Source organism: Haliaeetus albicilla, chromosome 5, assembly GCF_947461875.1.
Source record: "Haliaeetus albicilla chromosome 5, bHalAlb1.1, whole genome shotgun sequence".
NCBI lineage: Eukaryota > Metazoa > Chordata > Aves > Accipitriformes > Accipitridae > Haliaeetus > Haliaeetus albicilla.
The window spans coordinates 44,450,027-44,472,354 of NC_091487.1; the positions used below are offsets into that span (position 1 = coordinate 44,450,027).

A 22,328-nucleotide genomic window follows, 5' to 3' on the forward strand; every position below is an offset into this window, starting at 1 on the left:
GCAGGAGACCTAGATTGTATCTTCAGAGGACAAAAAGGTGAGGAAGATGCTGAGAACAGCAAGCTGCTTCTGCTGATTTAGAGTTCCCGTGCTGGGAGATGCCGATTATGGTGTAGGGAAAAGTCCCCACGGTACTCCATAGGGGAAGAAAAGGAAACGTCTGTAACCTAAGAACTGGCTTCTTGCCGCCAAGAGGGGAAGGGAACTGCACCAGAAAGGGAAGTAAAAGCAGGAAGTGAATGTGCAGCATCACCATGTGAAGAGCCTGTGCTTCTGGTGCCTGCTGCTGTCTCTCATTTTCTGCCAAAAGCTACAAAGCAGGTGGTGAGCACTTGGCATGAAGTTCCCTGCAGCAGCTGCAGTGTGCACAGAGGCCAGCCTGGAGAAAGAATCACACTTTGGACAAAATGCCAAAGCGTGGCAAATAAGGGCATCCACACTCATCTGCAAACTCATCCTTAATGTTTGTTTGTTGTCCATCCAGTAGGGAAGATAGATAGGAAGAAAAACTACAGAACTTGGCATTTAACCTAGTCTTAGGTAAACAGCTCTGCTACATCTCTTTAATTACAGCATAAAAACATTCCGCTAGCACAGCAAATTCCTTGGGCTTGCAGCTGAAATCTGGATTGCCTGCCGTACTGGGTACTCCCTGTAATAGCTACTTGAAGTTCAGAGGTGGGGAAGTCAAATTCAAAGGCTGAATCTTTAGACAGGGCTCAAGTTTCTTACCTATGGGGACTCTCCTTTCTAGAGCCAGCACTGCACAAGAAATTGGGTGCAGGTTTGCTGGGGTCACGGGTATTCATATCTCTGATGAAGCTCTTTCTTAGAGCTTCTTTAGATCATACATAACCTAATCTGAGCTGAATCCTAGAAACTACTGCCAGGTTTTCAATCTTATCCTGACTCCAGGCCAGTCCTCTCTTGAACCACAATGTGAGGAGGGGAAAAAAAGGACCAGTTGCCAGCAACAACTACTTGGCAGCAACCTCAAGAAACACTTTTCACTGTCTGCCATCATCTGCAGCAGTTCCCTCTGCATGGACAGTAGGTGAGTCTTGGTGCGTTGTTGGTGAACTGCGCCCTCTGCTCCAGGCCCAGCCTTCCCACCATCGTCAGCCCAATGGTGTGAGAGAAAAGCACTTGGAGCAGGTTGACCCTGAAGAGAGATGCAACTCCTGACTGCACTGGATGTGGCAGCTGCTGGAGGCCCAAGCCCCTCTGCCACAGTCATGGTGAGTGGTAACATTTACAGTCACTTGAAAGGAGGAAAACTCTTGACCAGCTCCAACTGGCCATGTTGGGAATCCCAGACTAGGTAAGCTGTATGAGGACTGGGGGCACCACACAGTATACTGCCTTCAGAATTAAGGTGTCATTTCCATTAGAGTAGCTTAGTCCTCTCTTTCTGGGACATCACCTTGAGAAAGCATCCAAAAATCAAGTCCAGCTTCATTCTGGGAAGCAATGACCAAAGCAGAAGAATGCTCAGTAACTGAAGGTGCCCAATCATCCTTAGGGGCAACACTGCTCCCTCCTACTGCCTGGGAAGGAGTTGAAGCAACTGTCAGGCCTGCTCTTCTCCGTCGTTGGAAACGTGCCGGTAGCCAGGGGGCTGAGACTGTATGCGAAAGAGTACAGTCAAGAGGAGGATTATAAGGAGGAGAAGAATGGATCCACACACAGCCAGACCCACAAACAGTTCTGCAAGGGAGAAAACAAGTGGTCAACATGGTATCGTCCAGGCTTTCCCCTCCTGCCATGCTCTGGTCCAGCCTGGGCTCACCTGTGTCATGCACGCTGCTTGCTACCTGGCATTCTTGCTCCCAGTCCTGGGGAACAACAGGATCTGTGAGTTCCAAGAATCTCTGCAGTGGACACTTATGCTGACAGCCAGGGATTGTCAGTGGAAAAGGTTCCTTCCCACTCTCGTTCCGGAAAAACATCTCCACAGAGAAGTTACTGAAAACAAAACACAGCTAGATGTTTGGTTTTTTTCTCCAGCTGCAGTCATCCCTTCCCAAAAACTCAGGGTGCACACCCTTTCCTTCGTTCTGGTGGTAGTTTTCCTCCTAAGAGCCTGCCACTAGGAGCAAGATTGCATCCCCCTAGGGTGGAGTCTAGCCTAGGTATCTAACCCTTGAGGTGAAATCACAGCAGACATCTTTACTGCAGCCCTCACCCATCATCCTCTTGGTACAGCTCAAATAAATGACATGAGGCGTATGGTGCTTGAATCTTGTTGTAGACATCTAGAGCCATCTGCAGTGCCACAAGTGTGGTGTCATGCTGAGAAAGAGGGAAAAAAACCAAATCAGTCACCCTTATGGATGTGGCAGGGCAGCTCAGACTGTACCAGTAACGGACAGGGGACGTCACCTTTGTAACTTCCATCTGGAAGAAGGGAGAGGAACGGTCATTTGAGATGGTGCCAGAGAAGGGGAGGAAGTGAAACAGCCATATATATCCTGCATTGTTCTTTAAGAATTAACCTCTAGGGAGCGATTTGGGAGAGACGCTTGACTTTCCAGTCAGTAGGCTGCTGGAAAGGGGGGATGACTCTGTGTCTACACTGCTGAAACATCACATCTGAACAGCATCAACCCATCTACCAAATAAATACAGCAGTGGCTCCCCAAAGTCTGCCAGTCTCATCCACAAGCCTGAGCTAGCAGGAACAAAGCGCAAGTTGGGAATTCTCCTCAGGGGTCCCAGAGGAATGATGCCAGATACTGCATATCCCACCCAGCCAGAGGCAAAGGTGCATGTCCTCCTGATCACTGCATGGGCTGTAGAGAAGCCAGAAAGGGTTAAAACTATCACCACGCCCCAATCCCCTGTGAGGAGGAGATGGATAAAAGCTAGCCCCCAAGCTCTGACTTACCGCTGAATAGGCAAGTAGTTTCAGGTTCTGGTGGGCAGAAACATTTGCTGCTTTGGTTAAGTTCTTCCTTATGTGATTCAGCAGGACCCCTGAGGAAAGGGAACAGCTGGTAAGAGGCAAAAACTAGACAGAGCAGCATGAAGCTCCCTTCCTGGTGCACTCACCGCCTTGCAGACGAGCTTTTTCTACCCGATTGTGGATCCCAAAGAGAAATTCAAACCCAAAGTCTTTTAGCTGCTTCAAACGAGTCATGACATCTGGTGTCACCCATGCAGGCAAATCCATTTTGTGTGCTTGCTAGAAAGAGAAACAGAATACTCATCTGCAGGTAGCATGAATTGCAGATTAGTCAGAGAATGGGAGTTGGGGTGTCTGGAGTCTGGGCCATACTGCTACTGATTTCCTATATTATTTTAAATATGCCCCTTTCCTATTTATGCTTCTGTCCTCACGCTGCTGTGCTGCATGCAAAGAATATATGTGGGTTTTAATGTTGTTTCAGAAACTAATAATGAGAAGCATAAAGATTAAAATCTAGGAGCTACACTTCTGTGAAAGCACAACTGGAGCGCAGGGTTACGTCATAACACCGATACAATAATCTTAGGGCATTTACTTTATGTGGGGCTGATTCTGCCCTGCAGATGGCATGCAGTAAAAAAAAAAAAAAAAAAAGATAAGCGAGAGACCACAAACTCAAGGTTTCTGGTGTTCTGGTGTACCTGCAGCACAATTTCCCTGGAGGCTCTGAGGGCCACTGAATGCTAGCAGAGAAAGTTAGTAAGCGCTCTGCAGACATAACACTGCGATGCGTCACTGACAAAGCCCAGTATGCAAACCCAGAATACACAGAACTGGGAACCAAGAGAAAAACTTGCTTTGCAGCCAACCCATTACAAGAAAGGATTAGTTATACTGGCAGACAAACAGTAGTTGTGGTTCCCTGGCATTACTTGGAGCAATTTTCTATGCCACATCCCATTAAACTGCCAGAAGATGAGGCTGAATATCCTTAAAAGCCCATTCTGTCTGAGCGATTCAGAGAAACTCCCATCAGCAACTTAGATATTTAGTTAGTTTTTCATTAATTTACAATGAGAATAGCTGGTAAGTTCAGCTATTTCTCGGACTGTTTTATTTTCTCCATCCAGATGGCAGAATGAAGCTACTGGCTCAGGTGAGAAAAACAATCCTTCTCTTCAAGGCACTGTTTGTACGAGTTTTAGAAGAAAGGAGGAAGCCCAAAGCAGCTGAAGAGATGGATCAGCCTGAGGGTATAGTTTTGAGAGTAAACCTCCCCTTCCTCAAAACATTCTGGTTTCATTTCAGGACAGCAAGCTATTCTCCAAGTTCTTGGGGATTACAGTGGTTGTCAGCTGGCTCGTGGGCCCAATTTGGAACCTTGTTAAGTGAGTCTTGAAAATGAAGATGATCTTAAATTCTTGATCTCTCTGACCAAAGTATTTTTTGTTAGTGACAGAAGTTGCTTCGCTGGGATTGTTACTAGACAGGAGATTGGGTTTGTGATACAAAGGGCAAATTTACATAGTGCAATGCAGCTCTGAACTGGAATATTCTTAGCTTGCAGCAAGTCAAGCTGCTACTTTACATAGCAAAGTGCAATTCCACACACATTTATCTTTTACATCCCCCAAATAGTACATACCACGGTATACCACTGCCAGCAAGCTAAGTAGAATTGCACCTCCACAGAATTAGCATGACACACTGTCAAAATGCTTGGGTTTACTGCTTCTTCCACAATTTGCTAGTTTGACATGAAAGATCTCTATAATTTACTTCATTGTGCTGCATAGTTATACACAAATAAACTTGTGCACAACGACTGTAAGTCTCCTGGATACTCCTGTAGCATTATTACAGCACAGCTAACCCGATTTTTGATTTTGTTTAAGCCTTCATGAGAAGTGCTTTCAACAAAACACCACATGAATACAGAGTTTGGTGCCCCAGCCCAGACAGCAAAAGGGTAACGTCTGTCTCTAGAGTCTTTCTCTGGCAAAGGTCAAAAACTAGATGTGGGTGAACCCCACTTAACCTAGAAAAGCATTATTTTCTTTTAGAGATGGCATTAACAGAAGCACAGAAAGAAAAGCGAGTGATCTAAAGTAACAGAGAGCTAGAGGTAGAACCAGGAATAGTCCTAATTTAAGCTCCCAACTTAAACCATAAAGTTAACGCTTCTTCAGTTTCCGGAGATCTCATTTCTACCTTATTTATAACTCAGACTTGTCCACAGAGATCTAAAGATTTCAGACTGCAGTCATTTTCTAATGACTTTCAAAAGAGATATTTATTATGCAGGTGGGACATTTTCTGGCTCTGGCATGATATATATCTAAGCTATGAAGTGGGAGGTTATAGGGTACAAAAGTAGGTAATTCTTGGCACATGCTTCTAGTGAGCGGAACTGTTATTATTCTGAAATTAGAACATTACTTCTAACTGTAGGGTGGGAACGGTGAGAATTTTTTTTACGGGATTTTGCAAAATAATTTTCCACCAAATCCAGTGAGTCCTAAAGACCAAATTCCCATGGCTGTAAGATGATGGCCCAACTTACTTCACAGAACAGTGTGTCATACACACTCCAAACACACTCGAGAGAGACATCCCGGATCCCAGTCTCGTTTGCCACCATCTGCAGGAATTGCTGTAGGTATGAGAAAAGAGAAAGGCCTTCAATTTTCTAATCTCGTACTGTATTACATGCACAGGTATTCCTACCCTTTTCTCAGAACTCTGATTATACAGAGGTGATAATACTTTAACTACAAGCCTAAGACCACCTTATCTCATGCAAACAATCACTTACCCAATTCTCTTTGGTCTTATTTATGTATTCTGCTGAGTGCCGTGTTTCATTCTGTAGCTGTTCATACCGTGGACAGGGGGTCAAAGGAAACTTCAGTAGCTGGGCAGAGACAATAAGGGCAGCTAGGTCACCGAGAACACTGAAGTACAGAATTTGCAGTCAACACGCGCGACTGTCATGAAACCCTGACGAGTGGGGTGCGTCTATAAACAGGCTCAAGTACTGCCTTCTAACATATTCCAGATGTGGTCTGCTGAGGCGTTGCAGCTAACATGTTGAGTGAACACAGCCCCTGAATTCTCGTCTTGCTCTGAGAACACAAGAACCTTTGCAAGGTAGGTCCCAGGAGCAGTTCAAGGCAATCTGAACTGAGACTGAAGCAAAGACTTCTGGAGAAGTTGGTGTAAAACACTATTTGAGTACATATCCTTGTGACTAACTTACCCTTTCCTCGGACTCGGGCACTGTGTGCACGGGGATAGGCTGCCAGGAGATGTTAGGGTTGAACATCTGTTGTCCCTCTGGGGGATACAGCCCTGCCAGATTGGTCTCCGCACTCATCAGCGTCCGATCACAGTCTGTGCTGCGGATGAAGATCTGCCAGGGACAGGGACAGTGCACCATTAGTAATGCTATCGTAAGCGGTGATGCTCGGACGCAAGACGACACACTTGCCGAGGAACATTGCCAAGTGCCCTGCAGCTGCTCACGGACAAGAAGATAACAGGAGTTGAGGTGACCCAGCCTGCTGATATCAGCCTGGACAAAACTGTAAGGACAGACACAAAGACAATTTGGTGTGTAATACTGGAGTGGTCTGTTCTGGATCAGTGGGATAGCCAGATGCACTGTGCGGAGGTTACAGATAGAAAGGAGTCTGAGTACGAGGAAAAGCCAGAGAAGCATGACAGAGATGCAGATAACGATGGGCACAGATAGGAAATGCGCTGTATTTACAGAGCAGGACTGGGGCAAACTCCTGCATTCAGTTCTCAGTTCTAGGAATGACCTGCTGTGCTCATGAAAAAAAACTGGCTTCTTCAAGCCTCAGTTTTAATGCCTGAGAAACAAAGACAAGAGTAATCTGACTAACAGGAAAGGAAGAGAAAGGGGGACCTGGGATTCTACTTGATCATTGTGGGCTCTTGGGATTAATGGTCCAAGACTTATCATTCCAGAGCTCAGAGAGAGAGATCTGAGCCAGAAAAAAGGGAAACGAGAAAAATAGAGAAAAGTTCAGAGGATCAAAATGGCAAAACCTTGGTATTCTGGTATCTGTGTGCTGAAAACGGTTAGGGGAAGACTGGAGAGAAACCAGTGATAAAACAAGAGGAACACGTAGGAAATCATGAAAGAATGTCCTAGAAAACAGCATGTTGAATCTGAAACAACAAGAACACAAAGCCAGAAGAATGAAATACAATGCCAAGATTGGGATTTTTTTTTAAAAGTTAAATGAGGAGAGAGAAACATAAGAAAAAATACATATGCTCACTCTGTATAGCATCTCCCATGTGAAGTGTATCTCAAAACTTAACAGTCATGAGTTAAAAAAAAAAAATTGTATTTTCTCTGACAACTTCTACCCACTTTTACCTCTTAACTGTGGCTTGAAAACAACTGACCCTGTACTCATTAGACAGGATTTCTTTCATCCTTGGTAAGCTCTGAAGAAATAGAAAGGAAATATTTTAAAAGGTCTAATTCTAGAAGTGTCATAAAAAACCAATTAAGCCCTGAGCATACATGCTTTCTTCAGCACCTTTTGCCAGGGCTCCAGCTTGTCGCTGAGTCAGGTGATGGACAGTCATATGGTGTCACCCAGAGGCAACACTTCTTATAAGGGAGGTTGCTCAACTCGAGCAGAGGTTTGGGCTCGGTTAGCAGAACAGCTTTTGTTTGCATACGCCTTGGTTTGTTTTTCCTTCTCAAGTAAGACAAGGAAAACAGTTTCAGCTGGCAAAAGCTTTTTAAGAGTGAAGTATGTTTGGAAAAGAACTACTGAGGAAGGTTAAAGGATCTGTGTTTGAGCTGATGCTGGAAGTTTTGTTGATGAAGCAAATGTGAAAGAAGGGATGTAATCTGAACTATGTCAAGCTGGAAGTTCACTGGGGAGCCCAAAAAGGGGGGAAACAAAGACAGAAAATCAGATGGGGCTTCTCAGTTTGCCCCATCTGGTCAATCACCCCAAGTGAGCTCAGATAAAATCACTGAACCGACACAGGACCAGTAGTGGGACAAGGGGTCTCAACTTGGCCCGCTGTCCATCCAAACCACATGACGGCATTCCTCTCCTCACGAAGCTTGCTCATGTTCTGGTTGACTCACACCTTTTTGATCAACCAGCAGGAGTATTTGAGGGTATTTTCTGTTTCCTTGCTTTTTTGGATCTTTCAGATTTCCCCCTGTGCTTAGCCCGAGGGCTCCGTTAACTTTTTAGAAATGAAACCGACCAGTTTCTCCAGAACATTTATAAAGCGTGGCAACATCCTGGCGAGAGAGAGAGAGAGAGAGAGGAAAACTGCTGTCTTTGGGGGACTGAAGCTGTCGATACTTTACGAGAGGGTCACTTCTGCTTAGTGACTGCTGCTTACACACAGACTCCCATGGGATCGTGACCGAAGCGTGCTGGGGAGGGGAGGGCAGGGCAGGGCAAACGCAGGTTGCATTCTCGTCAGCTGGTGTGATAAAAGAAAAAAAAAAAAGAAGAAAAAAAAAACCCAACCCCCCTCACAATCTCGAGGAAGAAACAAGGACCGGCTACCCCACTGCATTCCTGTTTTGTTCCCCCGCCATTCCAGAGCCGGCGGCTTTCCCTGTCTCACAGCGGGGCCGTTGCTGCGCGGCCTCCGCCGATCCTCTGCCCGATCCGTGTCCCGTCCCCGTCCCCCCCCCGCCCCGAGCCCCCGTTGCTGACCTCCTGTCGCCGGTACGTGTCGCTGAGGAAGCCGCGGTAACGCCGCCGCAGGGCCTGGCCCAGCTCCCACTGCTGCCGCATCCCCACCTGCAACGGCAACCGGGCGTTACCGGCGGGCGGCCTCGGCCGGTTCCTCTCTCGCCCGCCCGCCCGCGGACCCCACACGCACCTGCGTGAGCTGCCCGAAGCCCTGGGGCCAGGCGCCCTCCTGGAAGGGATCCCGCGGGTAGGCCTTGATGGGAGAGCGGTCTCCGTGCCGGTACACCTGCGGGCGGCACCGCGTCACAGCCGGCCCGGTCCCACCCGGTTCCCTCCCGCTGCCGCCCCCCCCGCCCCCCCCCTTTTCCCCTCACCAGGGTTACGAAGCGGAGGCTGCGGGGCCGGGCGGGCGGCGGCTGCTGCAGGCAGAGCGCCATGAGGAGGAGGACGGTGCCTCCTCCCCAGCCGCACCCCGCCGCCATGGCACTTCCACCCGCCGCCGCTCGGAACCGAACCGCCGCCGAACCGAGGGGGCCGCCCGGACGCAATTTTCCTGAGCACAGCGGAAACGTCGCGACCGGGCCCGGGTCGGCCGCCACTCCCCGGGGGGGGGAGGGAGGCTGGGCCTCAGGCGGGTCCCCGGGGCTGCTCCCGCCTCCCGTGAGGGGGCGAAGGCGGAGCCCGGCGGCTGAGTCCCCTGAGGGAGCCGCGTACGGTGGTGGCGGTCGGTCTCCGCCGGGGTAACGTGCTACCGGGTGGGCATCCGCTGGATCCTCGGCGGCGGGCCTGGTAGGTGCCGTTTGAATAGAGGGGAAGAGCGTCGGCGGTTGAGGGAAATGTGTGATGTTTTGGGCTCGCCTCCGCCTCCCCGCGGGCAGGGGCAGGTGATTACGTTGCGGGGGTTCTGGCCGTTCCCTTTTCTTTTAAGAAAAAGGAGAGAACCGCGGCTCTCGCTTTCCGCGACGAAATCCCGGGGGCCGGGGGAGCCTCCGCGGCTCCAAGCCCAGCTCGTTTTGCCGTGAAGGGCGGAGAACCGGCGGCGGACACGGAGGAGCCCGGGACGAGGGTCTGACTCCCGCCGTGGCCGCTCTTTCCCTCACCCGTCATTAACGGGCAGGGTTTAATTGCGAGCTGCCCCCCCCCCCCGAGGAGGGGGGGGGGCTGCCTCCGCCTCTCACCGGGCTCACGGAGCGGAGGGGGGGGGGCGGAGAGCGCCTGCACGTGACCCGCGGCCGCGCGTGACATCACCGCCGCGGCTTCTCCCCCCCCCCCCGCACCGGGAACGGGACCGGGACTGGGACCGGGCCGCCCCTCCCGCAGGCGGCTCGGGCACCTGCGCTACCGGAGGAGGAGGAGGAGGCGGCGGCCGCACATCGTCGAGGAGCCGCGGGCCGCGCCGGTAACTTTTCCCCTCGGTTGTGGCTGTGGGGAAGGCGGGTGGGCGGGCGCGGGCGCCGCCGCCGTCTCCTCCTCCTCCTCCTCCTCCTCCTTCTCCTCCTCCTCGTCCTCCTCCTCCTCGCGGCCCGCGGGGCCGGCCCGTCCGCTCCGCCTGTCCGTGACTCACGGCGTGGGGGGGAGACGGGGACGCGGTCTCCCGCTCCGCGGCCTGCGCCGGCCCGAGCCGCGGCAACGCTTTCTGGGAGCCGGTACCGGTGGCCCGGCGCCGCCCTCCCGCCCTCCCGTGTGGTGGTGCTGCTGCTGCCGCCGGTCGGGTCGGGCCGGGCTGGGCCGGGTCCGGTCGGCGCTGGAAGGTGCTGGAAGGAATGGGGGGCGGCGGGGGGAAGGGTTGTTGGCGTTGCAGGCGGCAGCAGGGCCCGCCGCCTCGGGCTGGCAGCGGTTGCGGCTTGGAGAGGAGGGTCCCTCTGCGAAAGAGGTCGGAGAATGGGCAGCAACCGCAGGTGGACGGATGTAGCAAGTCGAAGCAGGCGTTTAGGGACGGGGGTATCAGCGACTCGTGGCCGTTACGGTGCGTCCAAAGAGCCTGGATCTCTGTCTGCTGTCTCCGGAGATGCTGTCAGGTGCAGCACGGAGATGGTTACTTGCTTTGTGGTAACTCGTTAGCTCTTCTCTTCCCTTGTCTGCCCTGCGCAGCTCTGCATTTCTCCGTCTCGTTCACCTGTTGCACACTGTCAACCCCGACTGCGAGCTTTCTAGGATGCAAACTCATCCGCACAGCTGTCGGTTTGCATGGTGCTGTTAAAAGGTAACTTTGCTTACGTTGGTGATGACTCTTCATTGTGCCGTTTCACTGACGCTCCTTGTGCTAAGGTCCATGGATCTGTCAAGACAGGTATTTCATTATAGGCCAGAAGCAAACCTTGGATTACCGGTGAAAGAGAAATACCTTATCTCCTGATATTTCCTCCCTGCCTTTTCTTTTTCCTAAAGGCACAGCTGGGCCCTTCACTGCAAGGCTTTTCTGAGGGAGTCTCCAACACTGAGTCACATTTCTGACTAACTGTTTGGATCACTGCATGTCAGCCAGTTTCTGGCTATGACTGCAGGTTATGTTTGTCTGTAGGGAAGAGTCCTCTCAGCTCTGCTGCTTGTTCTGAGGTATGTGGAGTATCTGCTGTTCCCCAGGTGTCAGGGAGAAGACTGTGCCTGAGGACAGACAGGAGAAAAAGGAAAAGCTGTTTTTTACTTTAGCGAGTGGTGGGCTTGGTTTGTGGAGTAAGTGAGTCTTAATCAAGGCGTAACCCCCCTGCTGAGGTAGAAACGGAAAAAAATGTCTTATAATTAGGGGAGCAAACGCAGTTTGAAAATTTCAGCAAAGTGTTGCTGAGCTCAGCCCTTCTTTTCCTTTGGGCTGTGGAAAGAGGGCACTGGACATGGTATGCATTGTGCCAGGACCAGATGGAGTTTGGCCTTGCCGTGCTTCTCTGCTATCACATCTGTGGCACGTTTGCCAGAAGATTACTGCTGCCACAAGATTTGTGAGGACAGACTGACTGTGTGTGGCTTCCTGGCATAACCCCTTTTTGAAATCTAGCACTGAGTTCTGTGATATTTCTTTCGCATACATGCATGTGCCCATGCATCCTTCTTCATACAGGAAGGCCAGCTTTTGCAGGAGAAAAGCAGGGGTGAAAATAATTAACAACCTTCTCCCTCCCACCCCCCAAAAATAAGAGGTGGGGGGGAATAAACCCAAACCAGCCTCAGGTAGGACAGAACATGAGTTGTTGCACAGCTGCTTGGGAGTTCTCTCGCTGCTGGAGGAAACCTGCAGCTACTTGTATTGTGAAGGGATGCAAGGAGAAATACTGTAGCAGGGACTATATATATAAATTGCCTAATCTAAAAAAGTAAGAAACAGGAAACTTTATCACAGAATTAGTGCGTCCTGGCTGTGTGCCTTGGGTTGTCAGTTGTTTCCAGTTACTGCTGCTGCAGCTCTCTGTGCCTTGTCAGCATGTTTCCTTTACCAGCTGGCTATGCAGTGAGGAGGCAGGCAGAGGGTGTGCAGACAAACAGGTGTGCAGCTGTAAAAGTACAGAGCGTGAGTTTGCTGCCTTATCCTGATCTCGCACCTGCAGGAAGAGTCGTGTTTCCACCGTGTTAAAGTGCATTTGATTGCTATGACTTCCCCCCCCCCAAGAAAGATGCTTTCTGTAGGATTAGTTCTTGCAACTTGGCACACTTGTTCTGCAGTAAGCAGAAGGATGAGTTTTTTTGCTGTTAAATGTTTGATCCAGTGGTGATGGTGTCAGACCTCAAAAGTCATGTCTTTTGTAATTAGATCTGGTCTGTGATTGGTGATTGTATGGCTAGCAAGATTGACAGTTTTCAAAATTTTAAGTTTTGAATTTAAGGTCTTTAACTGTTGCTGTTTTTTCAGAAGTTGTGTTCCCATCTGCCCAAAGAAGAGTATAGAATATAATATGCTTTGTCTTGAAGGCATTGAGGGGTGATCCTGCTTTCTGCTCTGGAAGCAGCTGCTGTGAAAGTCTCATTGTTGCAGATGTGTGTGTCTTTGCATGTTGAATAGGAAAGCTTATCAGATTGTATGTCACTGCCCCCCCACCCCAAGTAATAAGATTCACAGACCTGATGCTCTTGGAGAAAAATCAGTGTTTCAGAACTGAAGTGTCCCTGCCCATGGCAGGGGGGATGGAACTAGATGATCTTTAAGGTCCATTCCAACCCAAACCATTCTATGACTCTATACAAAGATACCTTGTTTCACTGGGGGAAACTGTTCTGCTGGTCTGCAGTAGGATATGTTACCTTGTTTTTCTCACAGCCTAATAATTTAGGAAGGCAGAATCACGTTCTCTTGGCTGTGGAAACTGTCTCGGTGGGAAGGAACCTCATCTTAGGAGGGAATTCAGGGGAATGGTTCCTGCTGACGGGTACAGGTCTGCATCTGGGCTGCAAACAGGTTGAACTTGGTCATTAGATCATACTTCTGCTAATATACAACATTTGACTTGGCATTTTTGTTGTGGTTACTGCAGCTAGAAGCTGTACTGGAGTCAGTTTGGTTTTGAGAGATGTGTATAATATTGTTAAATTAGATGAGGCTGTCCATGTTCTGGCAGATCTTAAAAGTTTCCCTATTAGAAGTAGTACAATGGGTTACTTCAGGACTCCTGTGTCATTTTTGTTCTGTGATGTCCTTCTCAGGACAAAATACCTTTTTACTGTTTTTGGGGCATAGACAAATTCCTTTCTTATGTCCTCACTAAAAAGGAGACACCCCTGGAGCCAGTGTAGCTTGCACTTTTAGATCTAGAGATCTCAAAACCAGATTTCCTGTAAAGCAAAATTACTTTCTTTATTGAGTGTCAAAAAGAAACTGTTAAGGTGATATACCCAATTTTGGTATAATTTAATAAATCGCTTTGAAGTATGCACTGTCAAGCTTTTAAGCATCTTATTTGGGGGGAGCAAAGGCTAATTAGGGTAGTGCACAGAGGAGAGCAGAGCACTGCAGACCTTCCAGTATGTTTAAGGGAGGGGAAAAGATAACATTTATTTAGTGGGAAGTTGGTGAAGAAATGAAGAGAACAATGTTAGAGAATGAGAAATCTAATTCTTGTTTTGAACAGACGAAAACTAGTGTCTGTAGGATTAATTAGGAGAACTATCTTGTGGGAAGTGAGGATTAAAGCAATTTAAAAGCCATGCTGCAGAGTCAGGTTGTATAGTGTATGCATAGAAACCTCTCTGAGATGTAAATAAAAGATGTTGAGTGAGTATCAGAACGATTGCTAAAGCAGATGACTGACAAGAGAGTAGGTGTCTCCTGGCATGTAAGGCTTTTTAGTTTGTTTTAAGGTTTTAAAAAAATATTGGAAAATATACTCGTTAAATTTCTTGAAACAAACTAGGCATGGAAGTTGTATCCTCTCTCCCTCCAGGGAGAGGGGCTGTCTTGGCCTGCTCCTCCTATCACAACTATGAAACAAACAAGGTTAATTGGTTTAAATCAAGGCTTCCCCCTTGCTGATTTAAATCATGATTAAAGTTGGTATTTTAAATAATTCATTTAAGCTTTGTTTTGCATTTGATACTTCCTTAAAAGGAAAGTTTATTCGAATTGGTGAGGCTCATCTATTACTAAGTCTTGCTAAACAGGACGATACAGTGTATCTACATACACCCATTTATGCTATTATATCACAGTAAATGTTTACATTAGAAAACGGTGGTTTGTATTTACTGGGTGAATAATTTCTTTCCTCATGACTTGTGCAAAACAGCATTTGAATGAAAAGGTCAAATTAAATATGCAGGTTTTTTTATAATAGCACTGTCATCACGCACTGGATACATAAGAGAAAATATGCTTGCTGGAGTGTGTGCTATTAAAACTGACTTATTTTAACAGGGTAGTGTTATCTGTACTTAGCATGAACTGGTTGGTTTTGGTCATTGTGTCCTTCCAGATCTTGGAATGACCGTAACTCATCCTCCCTTGTCTTGTTTTTATTCAGAGATTGGAAGAGAAACACCTCCTCCCCCATTTTATGCTGCCTCCCCTAACTTTGAGTGCACTGAACTAATTTAATAAGTGAATTGAAGAAACTAATCTTTCTGCCTTTTTAAGAAAGGTTTGTTTGGTATTTCAGTGGATTCTGGTTCTGCAAACTTAGTGACTTTCTTGAGTTTAGGAAATACTCTCTTTAAACATTCTCCAGCAACCATGTGCTGCTTGGATAGGGTGTGTACTTGTTTAAATGATTGTTTTAGGCTTTATCATGAATTGTTATTAACTTAGAAAATAAATTGAATGAGTGTAATCTTGAAAAATGTGTGTAAAATCCATTTAAAGGAAAATGTTTGGAATTTAAATAGTCTATCTAGGGCCCTTAATGAAATGAGGGCAAAGAGGTAGGCTTCAGCAACAGCTCCGTAGCGTATCTCCATTGCCAGGGACATACATGCAGAAATGTGCCAGCCCCCAGAGGACTCCACATGCCATGCCAGTGAATTTTCCTGGAGGATTTTACACAGTCAGGCTGTCAGATATTGCACATGTAGTGGCTTCTTGTGCAGCCACCAGCAGGAACCCTTGCGCGCATGTTTGTGGGCACATGAAGTTGCACTGGAACAGCCTTTGAGACTTGCTCTGGTGGTGCTTGCCTTGACATGCATGCACACATGCACATAAGGAGAGTCCTGTGGCCAGCCCTCCTCACCAGCATGCTTTGGCTTGCATGAGTACTGCCACCGAGGCAGGGCAGCTCACCCGGCTGCATGTTCCGAGAGTAGAAGGCGAAGCTGTCACCTTGCCTTCAAATACCAGCTTTGTGCTTCTGGTCTCCTGTTTGACTGCTTTGCACCCTTGGCCGTTGTCTGTAGGAGAGGCGTAATATTCTGGTTTCTGTGAGAAGTCCAGGAAGAAGTTCAACAGATGGCTTCTGTGTTTACAACTGGTGAGGGGGACAGATTCTCAGGCACGTGCAGGTCTGGGTAGGAAGCCCCAGGGATTTGATTTGAGGTCCGTATAGCACGTGGACAGGCAAGGTTGCACTGCTAGACCTTTACAAAGGTGTCAGACTCCTTTCCTTAGCAAAGGAAGCGGGAGCTTCTGCCATAAGGAGTGTTTTAAAATGTAAAATACCGATAAGCACAGATTGTATAATGTAGCTTCTGTTATCTAGGCGTGTCTGAGAAGAGGGGACTTAACTTTCTGAGCTATATGGGACTAAGAAGAATTTTCCCTTGGTCTCCAGGAAACTCCCAAGTTGCTGTTTGTTTTCCTAGAAGTAGAACAGGAGTGGAGAAAGCAGAAACCTTGTCCTGAAGAAAACATGAATTTTCTCCCAATCACCTGCACTTTGAGGGCATTTTCTATCATGCTGCTTTTGAGCAGCAGGCTGGGGGTGAAGGCTGAAGAAAAAACAAGAAGAGGCTGCAGACTTTGTCCTCCCTTATTTCAGTATCATCTCCAACTGCTACTCCCTGATACTTGCTCTGGGTGGTGCTTTTAGTGGTGTCCCAGAATTGGCAGGCCATCCCCACCCTTCTCCCTTGATTCAAGGATCAAAATAAGAAATCCAGCCACCTGTTGGCTTAGCCCCATTGCCTGCTCCCACACACTCCTACACGTGCTCACATTTTCCAGCACTGATCTTGGGTTTGCAATTATTTCTGAGAAGTCGGGCGATACGAGCTCTCTGGCAGTATGATGTTTGCTTGCTTCGTGCCAACCCTGCTGGAGCATCAGTCTTTGCAGAACCACTGGCTCCTGGTTTGTCGGTGGGTCGTGTGTGATGGCTTCCTTCTCCTCGTGGCAGGTTTGCACTGGAGTTGGGAACAGAGTGGGCTCCTTGCAGCACATTGCTGGTGACAAACCCGGACGATCTGATGGTTACGTTCTTTTGCTTTTTTCTCTTAGAGCCTTTGTGCAGACTTTCAATCTGTTTTGGGCTACATTATTTGGGCAATAGAAAAGCATTTGTCTGTTAGCACCTCCGATCTCTTTGTGCCTTGTTAGGGCTCTTTCTGGATGGAAGAGGGTGAGGCCTCCTGGGCGCTTGGAGATAACCTGCGAGGAGGGTCGGTGGCTCTGGTTTCTCATCTGGTGGGTGTGCGGTGAGTGCAGCCATTTCACTGGCTGGTGTTTGAGCAGTGGACTCTGTCCGGCTCTGGACTGTTTTCCAGCTGAGTATTTGTGGTGATGTCAGGCAGTGTGAGAAGGGAACATGACTTGGCAGGACAAAGTCTGCAGAAAGTTCAGCTCCACATTTGGCCAAGAGCCTCAGAGGGAATGAGATCTACACACACATTCTGCTACACAGCCTGTCACACGCCCTCTCACATGCTCCCTTCCTGTCGCACAGATCCTCTTTCTCTCATTTTCAGACCTTTAACCCTTCCCTCTTAGATTCTACCCTGTGGGTTTATAAGAAACAAACAAAAAAATCCCTCCTTATTTTGCTGTTATTGTACCTTCGAAGTGTTTAGTTGCAATGACCCCCAAAGCAGAAATAGACTCTACAGGCCAGGATCCAGAATAGTAAAGTCAAAAGCAGGGCAAGTTTACTTTGCAACAGAGCTCATAATAGTCCTCTTTATTCTGACCTGCACCCCTGTGCCAGGCTTCACTGTGTTTGTTGGCACCTCTTCTGATCTCTCTTCTTGCTCTACTGCAGTCTTCTGGCCGATCTAGGTTTGGATACGCACATCTGCTGCAGGGTGGGTACCCTTGCCTCTCTTCTCCCATTCTTCTAAGAGCAGTGTTAGCAAAACCTGCCAAAATATATCCCCGGTAATGGATGAGTAGGGGATAGATTAACAGTCAAGCTTACTTTGAAGCAATTTAAAACTCCATTCCAGTATCCCTCCGATGTGTTCTTTATATGGGTATTTCTGTAGTACTGTCATTTCTTCCTGACCTCTGTGCTACATCTAGGGATGATATTTCTATGAATGGAAATCGGTACTTTTCCCCTACTGCCCTTAAGGGAATCTTAATGAGTTTCCTGCCTGTTTTGCAATCCAGTACTGTATTTCTGTTTTGCCTGTGATTGGTATTGTTTTGATTGATGCTTTTAGGTGGGATGGCGCTTGGATACAAAGTGCTGTCTAGGTACATTATTAAAAGGCTGTTTCCCAGAAACAATCTTGTTTCAGTTATGGTGATATGCAGTATGCTGATGAAAGTACTCTTGGGGTAGGAGGAAAGGAGGAAATAAGAAAAATGAACAAACAATTGTACCATAAACAGCCCTCTCCTTTATTGTGTTCTTTCTTCTTTTGCCTCTTATTCTTCATGTTCTTTTATTTCATAGCTTCTAGAGGATGGAGAAGACCAGTTTAAAAGAGAAGGTGGTCTGGACAAGGGCTAGGAGTTGCGGGCTTTTAAGTTCTCTTTCTGGCTTTGCTGTGATACATCCTACAGCTTTACGTGTCCTTTGTCATCTTGTCTTCCTAGTAAAATATTGCAGCTGCTTCTTACTGCTTTTATCTGTTTTAGTAGTAGTTCAGTGCTGACAGCGGATTGGGCCGTCTTCCTGCTCAGAGGAGTCAACAGCAGTTTGGGATACTGATGTTGAAGAGATGGGCTGAGACAACCTGGGGAGCTGAGCAGATTTCCCTTTTCTGGTGCCAGCTGATAAAGGCACTTGGCTAGAATAGGAATGGGTGATGAAATGTTATTCCCTTACTGCATAGTTCAGTGGAGATGGAATTATTTTAAGGAAACAATCAGGTAAACAGTATGTTGTGTGATTATTTATCATTATCATTTTCTACATGCAGAAAAAAAGGCCTGCAGTGCCCTTTTCTAGGCAAAATCTAGTTGGTTCTTTTATTGCTTACAGACTAGGTTTAATCCTTTTCCCTCGCATCTCTACTACCGGCATGCTATTTGGGGTATTCATTCTTGTCTCTCTTTTTTGTTTGTTTGTTTTTAAGTTCTGATCTTGCTTCAGTTTGGAGATGGCATTGGAATGACATCTCAAATCTGCCATGAGTCAGACTTGTGTTCTCTGAAGCAGGGCTGTAACATCTGTGGGACTGAGGGTCATAAAGGAGGAATGTAGGATCCAAGGTAGGAGTTTCCTTTTGTTCTGTAATGTGGCGCCCCTGTGGAAGTCCACAATGATTGAAGAGCCAGGCTTCTCTAACTCTTTTTTTTCTTTTTTTTTTTTTTTTCACTTCCGTGCAAGCCCCATTTTAAAAAAACACAGCTTTTTGAACCTAGCTGGTTATTGCCATTACCTCTGATCTGGATGGCACTGTGTATTTCCTGTCTCTTTTAAACCCTGTTCTCTGCGAAGACTAAGGAAGCTCTGGGTCTTAAAACCGTTGCTTCAAAGAATGGCTGGCTGTTATGTTTTGGATAGCTATGTATAATTGTGTAGAACAAGGTATTGATGGCTGAGTAAAGCTAGAGAAGGAATCCAGAAAGAAACAGAGTCTGTGGACATGTTTTCCATGCTGCCATGCAGTGGCATTTGTAAGGAAACTAAGGTGGTGGGGTCAGATCTTGTTTTCAGCCGTCAGGTAGGACATGATGAGCTGTCACTGCATGTAGGATGTGTAAGAGCTGGTCAGCAGCAGGAATAATGGGCTGCAAACACCTCAACTTTAATTTTCCAAAACAGGGTCTTGCTAGTTAGCAGATTATTTTGTAGTAGGAAGTTTTTCTAGGTGTTTTCATGTTTGATTTTATTCTTTGTGTGTGTGTGTGTGTGTGTGTATGCCTGGTGGTTTGGTTAGAAGTGCGAAAGAATTACACCATTAGCCAATACAGGGGCCCTAGGAAGAAAAACAAACATGCAAACCAAAACCACCTTTGCATAGATACACTTAGATGTGCAAGGGAATAAAAAGACTTACTGGCAGAATAGCTTAATTTGCTTGGGGAAAATGTGAGTGGTACTGGCAAAAGAAAGCTGTTGCTGCTTTAAAGTGAATTTCCACAGGGGGGAGTTTGCTATTATAGCTGATGCTGACAAACATATTGTGTAGACAAGGCTCCAGGCTGGATCTCCTCCCTTCCCCTTCTTCCCAAGGAGTGACAGAGAGCTGCCCTTTGCTCCTCTGCTAGCAGGAGGGGGCAGCTGCTCTGCTTTGTGTGTTTCATCCTCCTGGGAGGAGCACAGATGGGATTTTTCCTGTTGGAAGCCCCTGTCAAAGCCTCAGTCGTGCTTCCTGCCATGTGAAGGTCGGTGCTGATAGTGGTGTCGAGCTGTCAATGAGCTGGATTCGCAGCCAGACATGGGGGATTATTGCAGTCCAGCTACAAACGGCAAGTTCTTCTCGTGTTCATCCCTGTGGGTGCTGCACAAGTTGGTGTCGCTCCAAAGTGGCTGTGCTCTGTCTACTCGCCATGTTGTGTCACTGGCTTCAGAGCTCATCTGGCCAGACAGAGCTGAGAAAGGATGACTTGTCATTTTTTACAAGATGGCTTGGAGGGGAAGGTGGAGGGATGCTGCTACTGTAACATCTGCCTTGCTGTAACCCAGTGCATGCCCTAGTTTTTGCCATTCCTAGGGTAGTTATACTCTATGTTAGCCAGAAGCTTGAAAGCTGAGGTGACAGCTGAAAGCCTAGAAGCGGTAGAAGGGACTGGGGCTTTTTTACCCAGACCTGGCTTGTACCATTTTCCAGAGTTCAAGGGAACTTGTGTCAATGCCCTTTAAAGGAATTTCATGGCAGCAAGGTGGCCACATCACTCCTGATATCACTTGTTATTCATTTCCAGTCATTAACCAGGGAAAAGCCTATCTTCTCTTACCATCATCTCCTCTCTCTCCCTTTCTGCCTGTTTCTCTTTTCCCTCTCCCTTTGTCAGGGGGACTGATACTTCCATGCAAACAGGAAGGGAGGCGAGAGCAGCGCTGTGCGCAGTGTGAGTGAACTCCAGTAACCTCATCTCCTTTCTCCTCCGTTCAGTTGCAGGACCAAGGGCATCTGGCAGTTGGGAGAGAGGGAGGGAGGAAACGGAACGGCACAGCCCATTTCAGGATCTTACCCACCCTGAAAGCAGTCACACATATACTCTTTTCCTCTTGCACCTTGCGTTGACATGGCACTTTTTGATCAGGCAGAAACCAAGAGGTGAAGACAAGGGCAAAACCAAAACCTCAGCCTTTGACAGGCAAGGAATAATGAGAGGCAGATGAGAGGGAAGGGAACATCTCCTGCTGGATGAGGCATGTGAAAAGGAGAGCTGACTTCTTGCAAAACAATTGCTGGTGGGGTGAGCAGTTCCTTTGCAGAGCTTGTTAGGTTCTTGGGTGGGTCTGGAGTCAGCGCATTCTGTCTTCATCTGATGTACAGTTTGGGAAGCCCTGTTCCCAAAATGGGAGCATCCACAGGCTGTGTAGGAAATAAATCCTGTGCTCTGAAGATCATAGGCAAGGAGTGAGTTTGGTTGGGTTTTTTTATGTGGAGCAAAGCAAAAGTACTTTGGCCTGATTCTGCCCTAAATTATTGCGTTCTCTTTGGTAGTACAGTTGTGCCTTATGATTCCAGTTCACCTTGCTAACCGATTTGTTCAATGGAGAGAGACTTCTTTTTTGTTTCAGTCCTCTATCCCTTATTACCTGCGGTAGGGTGGAGCTAGCTTGGAATTTCTGTTGCTGCCATTGTTTGTTTATAATAGCATATTCTGTGGGTCAAGAGCATCTAAGCTTTATTAGGTTAAGATTCAGAAATGTCTGCAGACCTCTTTGCATTTAGGTTGTAATATAAGGTCTAATTTTGGAAGGAAAAGTTATGGAGACTGCCCTCCAGTCTCCCAGAACTCACCTTTAGGGTGTTTTTCTGTAATAGCCTGACTTTCCCTTCCTCAGTTTCCTTCTATTCCTCTTAGGCGTACCGTCTTTCAGGATAATGCCTTTCATCCTGCTGTACACCATCATTACACCTTCCTGCTTCTCTTTCCCAGTACTCTTTCAACCAAGTGACACATGTTTGTTTATTTTAATCTGTTCAGTTCTTAGTCACTTCTGCTGTTGTTGTTCTCTGAATGCTGCCGTGCCATCCATACCCAACCTGGGTAGGAGATGGCACGCTGTGTGTTGAGACCAGACTAAAGCCAAAGGAAGTCTTCACAATGATAGCTGGGTGCTGCAGTGAGAACCCAGTCAAGCTCAGGGATGCACCAGATGAAAAGAAGAGACAAGTGCTTGGGCAAAGGCCATGCCAGAAGTCAGCAAAGTCATGGGTCATAAAGGAGTTAGTCAGCAGCAGGAGTAAGCCAAAGTAAGGGCAGGGCAGCATTTCAGACTCAGAGCTAGAGAGGCAAGGTGGGATTAAGACCCTTAACTTGGGGGGCAGCAGACCAGAATGCAGCTGCCCATCCCTGAGGAGGAGGCTGCACGGCCAGGAGTGACTGGTAGGGCTCTTGCATAGTTGGCAGAGGTTGCAACAGCTTGCAAGGTTCACAGGCCAGTGCTGCACGCTTGGGCAGCTGCTCATGGTCAGCTGAAGCTTAGCTTGACAGCAAATGAAAGCAGTCAGGAAGCTGTAGCCTTTTTTTATCAGCTTGGGACTGACGGTGGCTTGCGAACTCCTTCTGGTTTATGGTTGTCTGAAAGGCCAAAGTGGATAGTGCAATTTCAAACCGTGTCCCTGCAGTTCTCTGTAGAGAGGGGTTTACAGCAGGGGCACAGAGCTAGTCTCCATTCCATGAGAGTTACAGAACCGTTCTTTCCATTCTTTGTAAACATACTGTTCAAAACCATTCTTTATGCTATCCTGTTGCACTGCTTTGCACACCTTGCATTTTCATGGTTTGTCCC

General features: G+C 47.6%; 2 protein-coding genes across 5 annotated transcripts in view; one reads left to right on the top strand and one right to left on the bottom strand.

Moving 5' to 3' along the window:
• Positions 1–462: 462 nt before the first annotated feature.
• Positions 463–9,126, bottom strand: ACP2 (acid phosphatase 2, lysosomal). Its single transcript, XM_069784566.1, has 11 exons — positions 8,994–9,126; positions 8,810–8,905; positions 8,641–8,727; positions 6,168–6,320; positions 5,724–5,822; positions 5,472–5,561; positions 3,052–3,184; positions 2,888–2,976; positions 2,186–2,292; positions 1,790–1,965; positions 463–1,707 (listed from the first exon to the last, which is right to left on the bottom strand). Exons 1-11 carry the CDS (start codon positions 9,099–9,101, stop codon positions 1,571–1,573), a joined length of 1,275 nt encoding a protein of 424 aa, XP_069640667.1. The 5' UTR covers positions 9,102–9,126; the 3' UTR covers positions 463–1,570.
• A 159-nt stretch (positions 9,127–9,285) lies between these two features.
• The window catches only part of NR1H3 (nuclear receptor subfamily 1 group H member 3), a 29,983-nt gene continuing 16,940 nt past the window's right edge, over positions 9,286–22,328 (top strand). The window contains exon 1 of one of the 4 annotated variants that reach the window (XM_069784561.1): positions 9,286–9,408. The gene's annotated coding sequence lies outside the window, so the exon portion shown is untranslated. Of the gene's footprint in view, positions 9,409–9,931; positions 10,019–10,201; positions 10,371–18,524; positions 18,626–22,328 lie in introns of those variants that run through there. The other 3 variants (XM_069784563.1, XM_069784562.1, XM_069784564.1) reach the window with 3 other exon arrangements.

Bases quoted from the DNA above. Each gene is read 5' to 3' on its own strand.
- ACP2 (XM_069784566.1), bottom strand. From the start codon at position 9,101: ATGGCGGCGGGGTGCGGCTGGGGAGGAGGCACCGTCCTCCTCCTCATG. The intron at 2,293-2,887 runs GTAAGTCAGAGC...CCTCTTTCTCAG, and splicing joins AACTACTTGCCTATTCAGCG to CATGACACCACACTTGTGGC. The intron at 1,966-2,185 runs GTGAGGGCTGCA...TTTTGTTTTCAG, and splicing joins CTGTACCAAGAGGATGATGG to TAACTTCTCTGTGGAGATGT.